At 41.0% G+C, this 18205-nt stretch overlaps 1 protein-coding gene across 2 annotated transcripts; it reads left to right on the top strand.

Moving 5' to 3' along the window:
- The first annotated feature begins 785 nt into the window (after positions 1–785).
- LOC128440756 (retinoblastoma-like protein 2) lies at positions 786–14369 on the top strand. Of its 2 annotated transcripts, none has more exons than XM_053423572.1 (15): positions 786–977; positions 4039–4104; positions 4765–4873; positions 6220–6308; positions 6648–6751; positions 7995–8132; positions 8509–8673; positions 8888–8954; positions 9265–9314; positions 9423–9599; positions 10967–11038; positions 12315–12366; positions 12741–12907; positions 13064–13228; positions 13310–14369. In XM_053423572.1, the coding sequence occupies exons 3-15, from the start codon at positions 4806–4808 to the stop codon at positions 13547–13549; spliced, it is 1554 nt and encodes a 517-aa protein (XP_053279547.1). In that variant the 5' UTR covers positions 786–977; positions 4039–4104; positions 4765–4805; the 3' UTR covers positions 13550–14369. The 2 variants fall into 2 exon arrangements, with proteins under 2 accessions (XP_053279547.1, XP_053279556.1); XM_053423581.1 differs by having other exon boundaries at positions 4039–4121.
- Positions 14370–18205: the final 3836 nt, after the last annotated feature.

Below are 18205 nucleotides of genomic sequence, written 5' to 3'. Positions count from 1 at the left end.
TTGTAACTTTAACACTTTGAAAACAACATTAATAATAATATATACAAAGTGCAAATTATAACCCTGGTAATGACACAATACATAATTTCTCTTGACAGATAAACTATATTCAAGATAAACTAAATCTTAAATGACTGTAGAGTCACATCAGTGGTTTATTAACTACAAAGAGGTTATGTTTTCGTCTGTGTGTTTGTTTGTGAACAGGATTGTGCATGAAATTTGGTCTCTGGAATTTTTTTCAGTTTCTTTAACATTGTGAGCGTTTGTCATTAATTTTGGTTTATTTCCCAGAGAATAATGCATGGATCACAATGAAACATGTAGGGGACTTATATGTGAGTCTGTGTAATTTCGTGCAGATCCAAATTAATTTGAATGTGGTTTATTTAGGGGTCTTTTGGGCCTTGGCAGAAGTTGTTTGTTGGTTTACATGTTGTTACACAAAAACTACAGAACCAATTTCCTCCTAACTCGATGGAGGGATGTGGTCCAGGCCTGGTAGGAGCTCCTCACACTTTAGTCTAGATTTTGATTAAAGAGTGCAAAAGTGCAGTTCCAAGATTTGTTCTAACTTTTCAGGGAACAATACACAGATTTCTACCGTTTAGGACTATGTTTTATTACAAATCCCATACATGGTTATCAAAACACTTGTTTTCCACTATATTTCTACTATAAGAACTAGATTGAGTGGGAAGGTTCAAACAAAGGGTTAAAAAGTGTTCCTCCACACCTCCTCTTGGTGTCGCTCGGGGACCAGCAAGGCTGCCCAGTGCTGATCATAGCAACCACACACACATGACATGTTTGGACTTGTCTGCTGACAGAGGCCAGTGGGCTGAACTTCCTCAGCCTGCAGAGCAGCAACAGGTCGTCTTCTCTGAACCATGCTGCACTCTGCACTGACTGCTCCCAGCCAGAAACACACACAGAGAAGACCCTCATTCTGACTCCTGGACCCTCACCGTGACCTGGTAAGTCAGCTGTTGATCAAATGAGAAATGCCAGACAGATGATGTGAAACGTCAGCTGACAGTTTGAAACCAAACACTGACGAGGAGTCACTCTATGAGGTGTAACTTTAAAAGCTGCAGGACACACTTTCAATAACTGAATCTCTGCTGTAACCCGGCACTGATACCCTTCTATTGATGATCAGGAACAAAATCAGCCTCATGGAGGTTTACCACGTGTGGAAAAGTGAAAGCAAAGCCAGAGTTAAATGTACCATGTGTCAGTGAAGGCAACAGGAGGAAACAGGAACTGGTTGTGACCCAAATAAACAGGCCACAGATTATACATTATTCATTACGTCTCATGATCCGTCATTGTTTACCAAGTTTGCAGCTGAACAAAAATACAAAACAAATATGTAAAGTTGGGTGATAAAATAAGATTTAAGGTATTGTACCACTGTAGAGGAGGTTCAAAGTTCACCCAGCAGCACAAGGAAGTAGCAGGGGATACATTTTGGAAATAAGAACAGAAACCGATTAAATGAGATAAAAGTCTGTTTTTCGAAGTGTGCAATAGAAAGATACAAGTTGTATAATTGTGTAATTTGCCCCAATTCTTTGTAATAAACAACATGATCAGCAGTTTTTCTTGGATTATGGATATTATTGTTAGACGGTGGGCGCTGGGAGGGCACAGAGCTGTGTCCTTCCATATAATGCATTGTTGATTTGTGTTACCTATGACATTAAAGACAATAATAAGTTGGGAAATAGTATTGTTTATTTCCTTCCCTGTGTTCTCTATCAGCTGGTTCTTCTTTGTAGAAGCTACATTATTGATCTGATGTGAAAGGAGGATACAAATTCTGGGTATTTTTTAGTGAATCAGCAGGGCCTGGAGCTTCATGCTCAACACAACAGGCCACAGTGATGATTCATTTGTATGAGGAGGGGTGTGTAACCTGATACTTCCACATGCACTTCCTGTTCTACAGCTGTAGGCAGCTACACAGTGAAATGTCTCGTCTCACACCTGCAGCTGGAAGTAATTCAGAAACTGGTCTTTAAGATAAGTTAAGATGAATTAGACTTTATTTATCCCGAAGGAAATTCTTGTGCCACTTTGCTCAAAGATACAGTAACACAATTTACAATAGTGGATTGAGTCTAAAATAAGTGAAAATGTAAATTATGTAAACTGTATTATTCAAGTTTCTGAATGTGCCAGTTTGTCTTCTAATTTTAGAAGCTTGTTAAAAAAATCTGTCTGTAAAAGCTCATCTCAGCCCATAATGATGAGATGTAATGGAGAGATGAGGGAAGTAGATAAATGAGCTGCAGTAATCATGAATAAATATCTTCTAAATCAATACTAGATTAGAAAGAACCTTATCTTGAGGCTTCAGGATATATGTCGGATTAAACCTCCATTTTGCCTGAGCAAATAGAAACAAATGTCAGAACTGAAACGCCATAAATGATTCCACTAATCAGTTGATGAACCAAAACTAATTTATGACTGCTGAGTCGTTTGAGACAGAAAAAATAGCGAACAGTTCCTGGTACCCCTTCGTCTGCAAGGATTTTAACTTAAGCAAACAACCCTTCACATTCACTAAAGTCAAATTAGTCTCCAAGTCATCTGCATTTCATGCAAACATGCAAGCTGCAAACACAGAGACCCCGGAAAACTGTGGTTTGAACCGGCAACCTTCTTGCCATTTAGTTTTCAGGTCATAGGTCAGAGAAAACCAGACATTTAAAGAAGTCATCCTCGGGTTTCAGGCCAACTTTTGATTTATATTGACTAATTACTGACTTCAAATAAATCTAATGATTCATCAGTTAATAAAGAAAATAGTCAGACCTCTACCAAGGCCCACAAGTGTTCTCCTGAACGAACATTTAAATGGAGGCATAACCTCCTCGTTGGACGTGAACATCTGTTTTTAACTCTGAGCGACTGATGGAGTCTGACTGTGTCCATAAAGAGAAAATACCAGATTGACACGATGTCGCTCTGTATCTCTGCAATGATTTGATTTTACAGACGTACAAACACCACATGATCAGGATCAGTGGCCTAATATGAAGATGAATGTAAACACACAATCAGTGTTCAGTCCTCCTCTCCCTCCTGTGTCATGCAGACACTGTGGACAGTTACACGGGATGATAAACGCTACATGTGAGAATGATTAGAGGAACAGAATCTCCTTTCTGTGTAGACAGGACACACGCACACTCACACTGATATAGTGTAGATTGAGAGTTAGAGAATGTGCTTCAGGCCTATGACGACCTATAAAGTGACACATGACCTCTGTGGCTTTGAGATCAAACTCATTCCTTTAAAAGGAAAAAGAGCGTTGAGTCAGCTCAACCTGAAATGATCTTGTTTGCCTTTTAATGCCGTTGGTATGTCTTTACTGGAACGTGCACTGTGAACACAGGGGACCACACACTCTTATTCTAGTTGCTTGACAGACGTGTATGATACTGTTGCACATGTTCTTAAAAATGAGTCCTATCAATGAGTGTGTTACCTGAAGTAATAATACAATCAAATGATTCTTTCTTTGATGCTCTTTAGGAAACCAGCAGTAAAGTTACACAATCACCACGTTCATGTTTTTTACAGTCTGAGGGTTGGACACAGTTTCTACAAAGACACTCTTTCTTTCTCTCAGGGGTCACAAACACGGTGTCGCCCGCAGGGACCCCGCGATTCGCTAGTAAGGCATGCTCTAAATACAAATAATAATAATAATAATTAAATTTGAAATAAAAAAAAGTCAAACCGCCATCTTACTCTATGCCATTCATTTCCCAAACGGTGTGACTCAGAGGCATAATAGCTAGGGCGCGCGACCGGGAGGGGGAAATGTGTGTGAGTGTCCCCAGACAGCACACACACACAGGCCCCGAGGCTCCGCCCCCACTCATTCGCTCAGAGAGACACAGTGAGATCAGAGCTCGTTCACGTGAAGCAGCCGCTCAGTTACAAACCAGACACAGTGTTCAAAAACCAAGTTGAAAAGAAAGTAGGATGAAGCCTGTCTTGCTCTTGTGTTCACAGTGAATGAAGGAGGACATGAGGAGAGACCAGTGTGGATTTTAGGTCTGAAAACTCTGGCAGCTGACAGTAAGGGACCCAACAAATTAAGTAGACACTCAGAAACATTACACCCCAGTCACATGCAAGTGTTATTTTTGGTTGAGCTTTATCATCGTTTTTACAAAGTGGTTATAATTTAATTTATTTTGTATCTTTTTTTTAAAGAGTACAGACTGATGGAGGAATGTAGTGATACATGTCACCAAAAGTACTTCAATTATGTTGAATTTAAGCAAAGTTGAAACAGATAACATAAATAAATGATGCATGTATTAATATATCTGTTTCCTACCATTATTGTTGTGGAAATGATTGTTAATAATTATGTGAGGAATAATTAACATTAACGTGATCAGACAGTCTCTTCACATATATTATTATTAATATTAAAAGGTGATCTTTGGAACTTTGTTATTCAGGACGTTTGTATCAAACAAGTAGTCCTTCATACTACTAAGTACCTTTTGAAGTAGCTCTCAGTCTCAAAAAGGTTGGTGACCCCTGCTTTATATAAATGCATATGTGACTGTTTTCATTAAGCCTAGTTTATTTGTATAAAGTTGTTTAAGACTGAAAAAAGAAAAGAAAATATAGCACTTATGTACCTCTTAACTGTTTATTTCTCTTTTTCAAAAAACATAGATTTTTCTTGTCACCTAATTGTCTCTCTGTGTTTCTGCTGTGCAGCCGCTTCATCCGTCTCTCGCCCTGTGAGTGTGAGGGTCACCATGGCAACCGAGCCTCGGGGCAACCCACAATGGTTTGGCCCCAGTGATCACCTGATGTCTATGTTTAGGTTAGTGCTGCATCTCACTGTAGTACTCACACTGTGGACACTTTGTGTTTGTGTTGTCCTAGTGACTCACACATTCTATAACACATAGTTAAGAGTACTGGGCACCAGTCACTTTGTCTTGAAGACACTGTCTCTGTTGTGTTCGTGTGATATTACTCCACCTAACTGCTACATGCATGTTAGGTTTGGACACATTATAGAAAATAACAACAGCTACCGAGTGTTACTGGTGGTTTACTGGTACAAAGAGAGAAGTCTGTTTCCCTACAGTCGTTTTCAGACATGAACTCTGGAAAAAGTCCGGACAATTGGGTCCAGTCAGAGTCGGTCTTTCACATATGAAGAACGCAGTGGGACAGGAGCAGCGTGCAGGAGGCAGGATGTAAATTATGAATTCCAACAAAAGCTCTCTAATCTTGTTGTCTTTCCAAGTTGTCATCTTTGTTGGCGTCTTCTCCGTGTATAGCTCCTCTTTTTACACCTGGTATCTTATTATTATATCGGTGTATTATATCTGTAGTGTATAAGAAACACAGTCAATGCTTCCACTCACTCCAGACAATATCCTGCTGGATTCTCACATGGGCTCACTCTGACCTTATCCGGACATCTCACAAGGCAGAAAGAGTTCCGGGAAATGACCGGAGAAACTAACTTGGATGTTTGCTTTGATATAGATTTTAATAAAAAGGACGGATCGATCCCACTCAGGTCTCAGGGGCTAAATATATGTTGTTTTTGGTGCTGCCTTCAGGTGCTCTAAAAAAAAATAAACATTAACAGAGGACAACCAAGCCAAAGTCTCCTGGTGTGTTCGGTTTGTTCATTTACTAAAACAAACCAGGTTGTTGAACTGATTTTTTTTTTACATATTTCAAATTAATTACTCATGTATCATTCAAAATTATCCCTTCGCTGTGTTTAATTGCAGTGTTGTCCGTTCACAGCTTCCTTACTGGAACTAATCACCTGCATGTGTGCTTCATAAACAAGTCAGGGGACCTTAGTCTGTGCGTGGCACGTTTAAAAAATACTTATTATAATATTATTATTACTATTGTTATTATTATTTTTATAGCACGACTTTGTTGAATTTCCTACTGTGACCCGTTCTTCTAAACTCACACACACACACACACATACTCTCAACACTAAGTCCACTGTGTGAAAAGCTGCCCACCAAAATTTCTAATTGCCCCCAAAATCGGAGCATTCTAGCTCTCCGGGCCTGGGTCAGTACATGACTGTGTTATTTGAGGAGGTTTCTGTGCAGTCGTGTGGCTTTTTTTCTACGTCTTCTTCCTTTATTTACTTCTCCCGGACCTTCTATGATTCCTCTGATTCAGGACCTGCTCCAGAGATCCAGCCGAGGCAGTCCAAGCGAGACTGAGGCGCATGCTGCACACGTTTCTGCTCCAGCAGGGGGACCGTTCAGGTAATGAGAGGACCAAGGTATACTTACATATTCATTGATTTAACAATGGGACCAGGGGATAGTAATTAAATGTTTGGGATAAATGCACGATGACGGATTGTGTTCAATGTTGCTTGATGACAAAATCTCCAGATTTTTATGATTTTTTAAAACAATTTATAATTATTATTCTTCAGATTATTAATTTGTTCTCTCAGAAGCAAAAGCATGTCTGCGAGCAACCTTTAACAGTTAATCCCTCCATGATGAGAGGGTTTTTTGATAATAGGTATAACACTGTGGAATAAAGCTCTTGTTGCTGATGCATGTCACATCTAATCCCTGTGATACTGTTGGCAGAGCTGGCAGCGAGGTGCTGCCACCAGGCAGAGTTCTGGTATTACAGGATCCTGGAGAACCTGGTCAGGCAGGAGAGGAGAAGACTGGGCGTCAGCGACGTGTCTGTGAGTTTACCCCCTTCCTGTGGCCACATGTGGAACTGCTGTTGAGTCTTTTTCAGGGTAGTTGTTACCACGTTATGAACCGTGTGTGGGTCACATACAGAGAAGTGCAGATACTCCTGTTAAAAATGAGTTAATAAGGACTGATTAAACCTATTTACTCAAGAACGTGAGTGTAAGAAGGAACTCTTCAAACTGCTCTTAGACTCTACAACACTATTTAAAATGTAAAATACATGTTTTTCCTATATGCAGTCTATATATCCACACACCTATTTCAATATACTTATACTTAATGAACAAATACAGTTTACATCCTCAATCATCCTGTATCATTTCACTTTAGTCGAGTACATTTCTCAGCTAATATTTCCATCTTAAGGGGAAATTTCCTATTGTGAATATTGTTTGTAATTATTATTTAATAAAAAAAAATTGTTTATCTCTTGGCCTATATTATTTTTATTTTATTTTATCCTGTAGGATTCGGGATGAATGAAGTTTATCTTAACCTATAAGTATTAAAGTGCAGGCTCTGAAAAGTACTCAAAGTATAAAAGTAAAACCTTCCCCTCTGAAGGTCGTTTCCCACTTCTCCATCTGTGCAGAGCAAACTAAGACTCATGTCACATGAATATAGTTCAAAGACTAAGTCTCTTAAACCACTCTTAATTTAAATAAGATAAAAAAAACTAACTGAAAACAGGTTAAAGCAAGAAATGATTTGGGAGCATGAAAACATTTCCTGGAAAAAATGTGAACATGTTTATGAATAAAGTCTTCTTCATTTGAATTAGGCCATGGATGGAAAAATGTTTGTTTCTCTGCTTTGTTGTCAACGTTGTCAATGTCATGACTTAATCTTCACTTTCTTCCATCTTGTCACGGACATGTGTCCTGCACCTCTTCTTTACAGTTTATTCTCCCTTTAGTCTTGATAAACGTCTTTAACACTGTGTTATGTATGTCGTGCATGATATGCACTGATATATATTCAACTAAGTCTCTTCTGTGTTATTGTTGCAATAATTTATGTTGAAAACTGTATCGATGTTGGTAAAGAGCTCTATGATGCACAATTTAAAAGAACTAAGTAAAGAGCTTGTTGGGGTAAATTAAATAAAAAGAAATATAACAAATAACAATATACTTTTCACATAACACATTCTCATCTTAAAATAAAAGTTTTGATCTGCATCATTATTCAGTTTTTGTTTTAAAGGAAAACACTTTGCATGTGTTGCAGGGCATCTTCGAGGCGGATCTTGTGCAGCGCTGCCTGGTGGCCTGTTGTCTGCAGATTTCCATTTGCTTAAACCATCTACCATGTGATCTGCCCCAGCTCCTTCAGATCCTACAGATGAAGTCACACCACTTCTGGAGGGTGGGTTTCGCAGCAGCTTATAACTTCACATTTGTATTACATGTATACAACCTGTTGTCGGACACATGTTTAGAGAGTAAATGTCCTTTTACCTCGCCAAGGAGGTGTGTGTTAGGGTTAGGGTTAGGGCAGTTAGACAGTTGACAGCTAGAGCTCCATGTGTCCCCTGGTGATCTAGACCTATAGCAGCATGACTGAGAGCTGGTCCAAGACCTGAACCAGCTCTAACTCTAACCTTTATCAAAAAATAAGCCAACATTTGAACATAGAGCGGATGTCGGCCTCCCGGGCTGAAACTGATGGATTTTAGTCAGTGACAAAAACATGTGACGGCTCTGCCACCTTCTCCTTTGACCACTGTGCCCCGGCCCGACAGGTGATTGAGCTGGTGCTGCGGGCTGAAGCAGGGCTACCTCATGCTGTCATCAGACACCTCACCCAGGTGGAGGAGAACGTTCTGGAGAGCTTGGCCTGGACCAGGAACTCACCGCTGTGGGAAGAAATCCGAGCCAACGGGGGCCAGCTGCTTACCTGCCAACAGGTCGGCCATAAAATCACAAAACCTCTTCATAGGGCAGCATGGGGCTGTGTCACATTTCATACTCAAGGTTCTCTCAAGGTGGCGTCGATTGCTGAGCAAGACTAAATTAGAAATATGATGGAACAGTACAGAATGAGTGTTTGATGAATCGTTAATGAAATCATGAAAAGCACATAAATGACCTTAATAATTAATGGCTTTTTTTCATATGTAGGTGATGCATCCTGCACAGCTTGAAGATCCAAAGATACCAGAGCTACAGCCTGACACAAAACCAGCAGGTATAAACACTTTTATTATAATTCTATATTTAATTATATTCTAATGTAAGATGTTAGTTGTTAAAATTCTCTTCACATCCCGATCAATAAATAAAGTTGTCTAAAAAAAAAGGTAAAAAGTCGGTGTCTGTTGCCCACGCATGATTGTAATAAACCCGACCATCATTTCATTTGGTCAGAATGGATAACCAGGATTACCAGCCCCAGCTTTAAAACACATCAATACATAACTTGAAAAACGTCTCATTTTGGATTGACTGGTTAGTTGTGTTTTTGGACGTCAGTTGTGAGCTAACGTTTCTACCATCAGCTGTGACCAGGCCTCAGAGGAGCAGCCCCCTCCATCTGTTTGCTCGTAAGGTCAGCTGATCCACCACACTGCAGCCGTCTCTCCTAGCGTGCACAATCCTATTCAGTGATACAGATAGCAGCTTGCTGTGTATTTAGTGCAGTCCTGTTCGGTCTCAGGTGTACAGTTTGATGAGCAGGCGTCTGAGGGAGCTGTGTTCCATCCTTGACATTCCTGACGAGCTGCGGCTGAAGATCTGGACATGCTTCGAGTATTCTCTGGTCCACTGCTCCCACCTCATGGTCGACTGTCACCTGGACCAATCGCTCATGTGTGCTATCTACATCATAGCTAAGGTGAGCTGGGAAATATCTGAGAGAGTTTATAATGACCTTTAATTGGTCTGGTAAGCTGATGGCCCCTGGTTACCGCTACTTCCGGTCTTGGACACCCAGATAATGAGAGAAATAATTTTTTGGGGTGTACTCTCCCTTTAAGGATGAACTGATTTGATGCCACTAGATGTCGCTAGAGCATAGGCTTTAAGATACGTAGCATAACATAGAAGGTTACACGCTACTAGGCCATCTTTAAAGTTCAACAATAAATTGACATAGATCGCTTCACGATATGATCTCAATATTTTAACCTGGTTAAATTAATTTGGTGATAGCTCTTCTGCTCTTTGCTACTCTTTGCTACTCTTGTACTCTCACAGCATCTTGAACGTCTAATAACTGCTACAAACAGTTTGGTGTATCTCATTCCAGTCCCACCAGTATTATTACACACAGGTTTTTAAAGGCTGTTGTTCTCAAAGCACCACACAGCACTGTTGTTGTAATGATAACAACAGAAATAAATGATCAAAACTAAATAATCTTCATCACCGATATGTTGACTAAACGAATACAGGTTTCATACACAGCTCTCTCTCTCTCTCTCTCTCTCTCTCTCTCTCTCTCTCTCTCTCTCTCTCTCTCTCTCTCTCTCTCTCTCTCTCTCTCTCTCTCTCTCTCTCTCTCTCTCTCTCTCTCTCTCTCTCTCTCTCTCTCTCTCTCTCTCCTGTAGTCAATTACTCTACACCTCTTTGTGAAACCAGCCCTCAGAGTAAACTCACGCCTCTCACTTACCCGGTGTGAGAAAATGAGAGAATGATCATAAAATACACGATTGAGTATAGCTAATATATGTCGTCTGTGCTTTGCTCAGCAGGCAAGTTATAATGAAGTGCAGAGCGGCTGCATGATGAGAAGAGACCATTACATGGAGCAATGCATCGTCATGTTTAAAAATATTTCCATCCGATGTCTGAATAAATAAAAAATATAATAGTCTGTATAAGTTTAAATAAATCACATTCTACCACTGAATATTATTTATTTAAAGTTCTCTCTATTGCTGCAAATGATTTTGTGAAATTGGGTTGAAAATACACTGAGGCGTGTTAATGTAATCAATTTTATTCTACATATTTTAAATGACGGTGCAGCTATGTTGTCAGAACAAGCAGCACAGAGAAAGTGTTTTTCAGCCCTTACAGGGTGAAAGAATGACTTTATATCATTAAACATTAACACTTTATCAGTGGGTGTTAAAAGGCATCTTTAAGAAATCACTCACAGACTCACTGGTTTGTTAACAATATAATGTATTGAATGTGACATACGTAAATAAAAGACATATCAGTAATTCACTTTTTTAATTTGCATTGTTTTTACAGATCACCAAGGTGGAGATACCCTTCAAACACATAATGAGGAGCTACAAGTCGCAGCCAAACGCCAGGAAAGGTGTAAGTCTTTTTTCTGGATCAGCTTTGAATGAATAACATATAAAAATAGAATTGTAAATAAGTTTAAAATTTAGTTAACATTAACTGCCTGAGCACATGGTGCAAGCTGAGGTTTATGGTATGTCCAGATCCACTTTTTCTAGTTTCATGGATAAAGGCAAATGGTTTAGAGCATCGGTTCCCAAACTTCTTTCTTCTTCATCGATTGTTTATTTACATAGCTACTGCGGCTCCTTGTAGCCTTTTTCAGGCGGACAAATACACCAGTCAGTGACAGGTTATACAAGTGGACATACTTTCGGATCTCCTCTGCCAAACGCTCTTCTATTTGGCCATATTCATTCTTCTAAATCTCCCGTTGTTTCTGCCTGTATTATGGGGCATGAAACCGGAAATGCAGCTCCAGAAGGGATGTAGAGCAGACCAATCACAGCCTTGCGGGCTGAGTGAGCTTGCGGAGCTTTGCCGTAAATTTTAGAAAAGTTGGTCGACACCCGTCAGCACGTAAGAAGGGATACATAAGCACGTAAGGGACCCGGAAGGGCTCTTGCGCTTACGGGCCCGTGAAAACGCAGAAGCAAGTTTCAGGGTCAAAACTAGGGATGGGCATAATTAATCGACAATCGATTAATTGATCATTAAGAATTTCGTCTATGACATTATTTTGGCATCCTCTCAAGCACTCCTGTCTCATTAACCTGTGCCGTGGTGATTATTTCTGGCTGAACTCCGCTCCGGCCACGCCCCCCTTTTAAAAAGGGGTACGTAGCTGGAGATTGAATGTCTGAAGGGGTACGGGACTGTAAAAAGTTTGGGAACCACTGGTTTAGAGGGATTGTATTTAGTCGCATAATTAACTGTGGGTGTATTTTGTACATTACCTTTAATGTAGTGGCAGATTTGCCAGGTAATCAGAGACAATGCAGGAAACACCTTCACTTTGCACATCTCGGTCTGTAACAAGCAGAGTACACATGTGTCTATGTAGGTGCATGTTACCATCTGGATAGTCAGAGAAATACGCCCTCAGATGGACACAAGTGCTTTAGCTGTTTAAACAACCAGCTCCCATGTTATAGGGAATATGAGATATGAAAGGTATCATGACATCTTGTCAAAGCAACACAAGGCAGAACCCAAAGAAGCTGGGCTGCACTTTGCAGTGGGTGTTACAGAAGGTCAATAATCTGTCAGGTGTATTTGAGGTTTTATATCTGCATTGTGTATTCTGGCAACATTGGTTCAATATTCTTGAGCAGGTGGTTTCTGTCCTCAGGTCTGTAGCAATGTGCTGATTTCAGGACGTAACATGGACGACCCTCCCAACAGTAAGAAACCATTGAGTAAATATAAATGCCAATCATCTGTATGAGGAAGTAACAGCATGTCCTTCATTACACACATATACATGTACAAGGTGGACATGATTGATAAATCACACAGTATGTTACAATGCTGTCAGATTCACAAATACACATCAACATGCACTATTTAGATTATTGTCCATAATAAACAAACTATAAATAGAATTGTGGTTTGTTTAGCATTTTAGTCACTGAAGGATTTTGAATTGATTTCAATATATTATTATAATCAAATTGCGATCATTTAAAAATAAACAAAGCACAGACGCTGCAAAGGAGCTGTTGCAGTGATATAAATATGATCTGTTGGTCCATATGAAGCACTTCCTCTTTCCCAGCCACAGGAAAACAAGAGGATTATGACATAATGGTGACTCCTAACACGCCATCGACACATTATCCAGGAGCCTCTCGGGAGCGGAGGGGCAATCTTATCGACTTTTACAACCAGGTCTACACGACCAGCATGCAGCACTTTGCCGAGCAGTTTGCCCCGACCTCTGGAGTAAGTGGACCATTTTGAGTGTCTGCACTTTTGGAGGAGGTAAAAGACAGAGGTGACAAAAAGCCAATTCATGGAGATGTAAAATGTGGTAATATACTGTAATACCTCATCTTTTACAAGACTGGATTTAACACATGCTGTGGAACTTTTATGCAGGGTGACACTCCTCCTCTGTCTCCATATCCTCACCCGTGGAAAGCATCTCCTCGCAGACACCAGGTGCTCAGCAACCCCTCCATCTACATTTCACCATACAACCCTGAAATCCCCTCCGCTCGTACAACCGGCCTGTGCTACTACTTCAACGCTAGTCCCCCCCAGGTCTGTTCAATGTGTTTGTCGTCGTTATCAGTTGAACTGCATGTGTGCAATCTAGACTTTGGATGTCCTTCCTGTTTACAGTGTCTGCGTGAGATCAACAATATGATCAAGACGGGCAGGTCACCCACCAGACGGCGCTATCCGGCGAAGCTGGAGGAGGAGGAGGAGGAGGAGGAAGGAGACCAGAGCCCTTTGGCAAAAAGGCTCCGTTTGGATGGTCAGTCAGCCTGGCAGAGGAGACTGAGGAGCGTGGTGAACGCTCGTGTCGCGAGAGGGACGCAGGGCCGACCTTCTCTGGTTACAAAGCCAAAGCTGCACTAGAGGGAAGAGGAGCACAGCACCACGCCCTCTGAAACTGAAGCTACATTGTCAGGTGTCAGAGGGAAAGCACAGAGCACATATTGTCTTCCGATCTGTAAAGAAAACCAATGCGCCAAGTTTGGAAGCTCATAGAGTTGGTTTCTCTGCACTATTTTTGAAACCAATATTGCTGCCTATTGTTGCTTTCAGACATGCACTCATATAATCTCCTGAAATTATCCGGAGGGTCCGTATGTGAGAACGCAAATGTCCGAGTGAGAGGCTCCAGACTTTCTCTGCAAGTTCTCCTACTAGGCCACAAATAAAAACTCAGGAGAATGTACGAATGAGCCCATGTGAGAAACAACTGCAGGAGATCCAATGGAGGATTCGTCGTGAGTGAGTGGCCGCATTGATGATATTTCTTAAACGTGCTGGATCCAAATTCTGCCAAAAAACTAGGATAATGCAAATATCTCAGGATCAAGTGTTGCCAAACACGTAGAAGACACTGATGAAGGTGTCAAGGTACTTTAGGTGATAAGAGCCAACACCGATGTGGATGTGCTGTAAACAGCCTCTGCCTCTGTTCCGACCCCATTGAGCAGCGGACATTCTCCGGAGTTCATGTCTGAAAATGACTTAAGTGTAATTGACCAATGCACAAGCTGTCATTGGCCAGTGGAGGAGGATGGTGGTACTGATCAGCTCTCTTCAGGTTGTGTGAACTTGCAGTACAAGCCACAGTTAGTGTGGGACAAGCTTGTCTGCCTCACTTGTGAAGTGTCAGCAGTGTCTGTGTCCTGCTTGAATATTAAATGAAGACCACATGTTCAGTGTAGTTGACTCCCAATCATTTGTTCTTATTCTCTAATGATGTTTCCTGAAAATATCGTTTTTTAAATATATATCATTCCTCCAACTGTCATCTTAAGTCAACTAGTTAACTTAGCTAGTTAGCTAGGTGTTTTTAAAGTGTAGTTACCTAGTTAAGTCTACATATACCAGTCAACCCATCCCACATCTTCCCTCATCCCTACCCTCCTCTCATCATCCTCCTTCCCTCATCATTTCATCCTCCTTCCTTCAGCCCCTTCATCCTCCTTCCCTCATTCCTTCATCCTCCTTCCCTCACCCCTTTCCTAATCTCTTAATTACCTACATCCCTTCATCCATACCCTCAAACCTCTATCTTCCTCCCCTCATCCCTTCTTCCACTCTCCTCACCCCAGTCACCAGTGCATCCCCCCAACACCAGCCAATCAGACACATCTTCACCTTCATCCGTTCAATCAACATCCCGGAATTTCTCCTCAGCATCCAACATATCAAATTTCCTTTCAATCATTTTAATCACATATTGTTGGGAAGTGGTCCTCGATAGTGAAACCTAAGATAAGTTATTGAAAAGTGATTATATAAACACATTTATTTGAGAAGATGACTAGTCTTTTTATCAAATTAAAATTATCGTACAAACGTTTCCAACAAAGTCTGTTTGGATTCTCTTGTATTCCACTTTTTATAAAACCTAATGTTAGGTGAACTGTTTTAAACTCAGCCTCACTCAGCTGTCTTCTCTTTTTAAAAAGCTAATGAGCTTCATATTAACTTCTTTGTTTATTACTTGGTAGAGCAGCAATACCTACGGACCAATCAGCAAAGGACACAACATCATGATTTATAGTTTTGACTGTACATTTGTATATCAATATCATTTCTATGCTCTGAACAGTTGTGACATATAGGCCTGTAAATCAGGACCTGCTCTGACTCGAGCTGCCTGAAGAATAAATAAAATTCATAAATTCCTAGGAGCAGAAACTCTCTGCTCGTCCAATGTGAGAAACTTGGTAACCATGGCTGCCCTGTGATTGACACACAATCCCCTGAGTGTTTATCAGTAACCATGTTGTGGCATTCTACTGAGTTAATTCTCAACCCGTGTTGCTTAGGAGGTAATTACACAAGGTGATGTGGCCAGGAGACAAAGGCTCGTAGAGTAAAACCAACAGGCAGCCAGGTGCCCAACCTCAAAAGGACGTCTCAAGGTTGCCATAGAGCACAAAGGCACCTGAGCCCACAACACTTGAATAGGGTTTGTAAGGTTTGGACCAGTGTTTTAATGCTTTAAACGCCTCCCGACTCTCATCAGCTGCACAGCTCATATAGCTGAGGATTTACCTGATCATGGGTTGCAACACAAGCCGGGGGGATGTGGTGGTGGATCCTGCTGAAAAGCCAGCAGAGAGGCCGAACACAGCTGCATCCACCGAGGAGACGTCCACCAAGGAGGCGTCCACCAAGGAAGCGTCCATGGAGGAAACCAATGGAACAGTAGACAAAGACAAGGAGGAAAAAACAGAGAGTTCCCAGCTGAGGATGACCACCATCTCATCCTAAACTCAAAGTAAGAATTGTTAATGTATATCAATTTGAAAGGGACAATGCACATTAATTAATGTGTTCTTGAGTCCAACATGTAAACGTTACAGATATAGCCACACAGGCTAGTTTTTATGTGATCACCAGGGGTGATACAAATACAATGCCAAATAGACATGTAGAAGATTACAGACGTACATGCACAGAAACAAACAAGCATAATATAAAGATAGGAATGTAAAGACAGGCATATCAAGCCTAAATAAGATTAAATATCATAATTAGGCAAGGCAGTTATATTTCATATATAGGTAGATTGAAGGTGCTGTACAGGAACATTAAGAAAAGACAAACCCAAAAGAAATCTATTAAAATCCCAAAGGCAATTTCAAGCAAGTAAAAAAAGCTAAAAGGTCTCTGTTTACATTTTGGGGAAAATCCTTGCAGGAGAAAAATACGACAAATAAAGAAGATAGAATTTTGCAAACCAAACGAAACAGTATAGAATTGGAGGAGGAGTTTATAGCTGTGGTGTTCCAGGTATGTGCTGCTCGGTAAGAACACGCTGACTGGGCAAAGGTGATTTTTCTATATGAAAAATAACTTATAGTTTTCAAACTCCAGTCTGATGACTATGCTCCCCTCATTCTGTTTTCAGTTCCATCTATGAAACGAGGATACAGCACCTCCCCTATAAAGTGTGCAATTTATGGCCATCGCATTGGGGTCACTTTGATACAATCACCTCTATAAGTTGACCGCTCCGTCTCTCTGAGGCTATCTGACATGACAAATGGGCTGCGTGGTGACTGAAATGGGCTGTGTGTGTCTGTGTTGCAGTGTGTACAGATTGGCCTGTCTGGGGTGAAGGAGGGCCTGTCAGCAGGAGGAGGAGGAGGAGGCGATGAAGAAGCTGCACCTCTCTCCTTCCACCTCTGTGTCATCTGGGCCAGCTACTCACACACAAAAAAAAATGTAACTCTAGTGTTTATATTTTAGAAAATATTTTATGATAAATATACTATTTTAAACTGTGCCGTGCTCCTGTGTGAACCTGTGTCGCCTGCATTTAGATCCTCAGCCAGCACCCTGCAGCATCACTTCTGCATCACCTTTTGTTTGTTTCTCCCTGATCATTCTTCTCCTCCTCCTCCTCCTCTGAAGCGCTCACACCTCTGGTCAGGGCTGATAGTTACAACACACTCTTTCAAACGCTTCCAATTCTGCTGCAGGCTACAGCAGCGAGCCTTGAAGATAGTCAGCTTATGTTTTCAGCTGCGGGTACCATTCAGCTCCCCGGCTGGATGGCATTGCTCTGCATATCACAAGACTGGTACTGATGTTCATTTGGACAGTCAGGGACAAGTGAGTGCTTTATACAAAAAAATCATGACATGCTGCCAGGGATTTAAAGAAAACTGTTCCAACACTTTCCAGTCTTCGCCACCAGGAGGCATTGGCAAACTGCATGCAGTCCCATCTGCTGCCACCAGGGAGCAGAAGTGGTCTATAGCACATTGCTAGGATACATCTGAGGACTCTGGCTCCATTTGCTGAAGACATTTAATCTGAAATATAGGTTGTAAGTTTATTACCAGCCAATGAATGGAGCTGGAATGAAATAGCCATTTCACAAAGTATATCAAAAATACCCATCTCAGAGGCAGCGGAAAATTACATGAAAATATTACCATTATACAAATGGAAAGTGTGATTGAATAATGTGCTAGAGAAGATAAATGAAAAGCACTTTGTTGGAAACCGTGGCACTAAATAGGTTTTTAATTTCAGTAGTGGGATAAAAGAAGCAAATTTTTAGCCCATTCCACTGCCAATTGATCAGTGGCTGCACACCTGCAGAGAGAGAGAGAGAGGAAGAGAGAGAGAAAGAGGAGGGGGCTTATCGTCTCATTATCATTTAATTAATATGCACGCACACATGCCGATTATCTTTCCTCTGCCATTTAGCAGAAATGAGACATTGATGTTTTAATGGCAGCCAAATGGATAACTCCTCTGTTGCTTTAAAGACAAGGCAGCCCCATTGATTGACACAGCCGCAAAATGTTAAGAGAGACAATTGAATTAAAGCAACATGAAACACTTGATTATTGTATTAATACTTGTCAGCAGCTCGGCCATTTCCAGGGACTGTAATCATGTGATGTAGCAGATTTTTTTTTTTTATCAACTCTCTAGTGCAGGACACAAAAAGGGCAAGGCTTATGGTGCGGTGTACGCACACACACACACACACACACACACACACACACACACACACACACACACACA

This window comes from Pleuronectes platessa, chromosome 1, assembly GCF_947347685.1.
Source record: "Pleuronectes platessa chromosome 1, fPlePla1.1, whole genome shotgun sequence".
Lineage (NCBI taxonomy): Eukaryota > Metazoa > Chordata > Actinopteri > Pleuronectiformes > Pleuronectidae > Pleuronectes > Pleuronectes platessa.
This window is presented reverse-complemented; position numbering and strand designations above follow the sequence as displayed.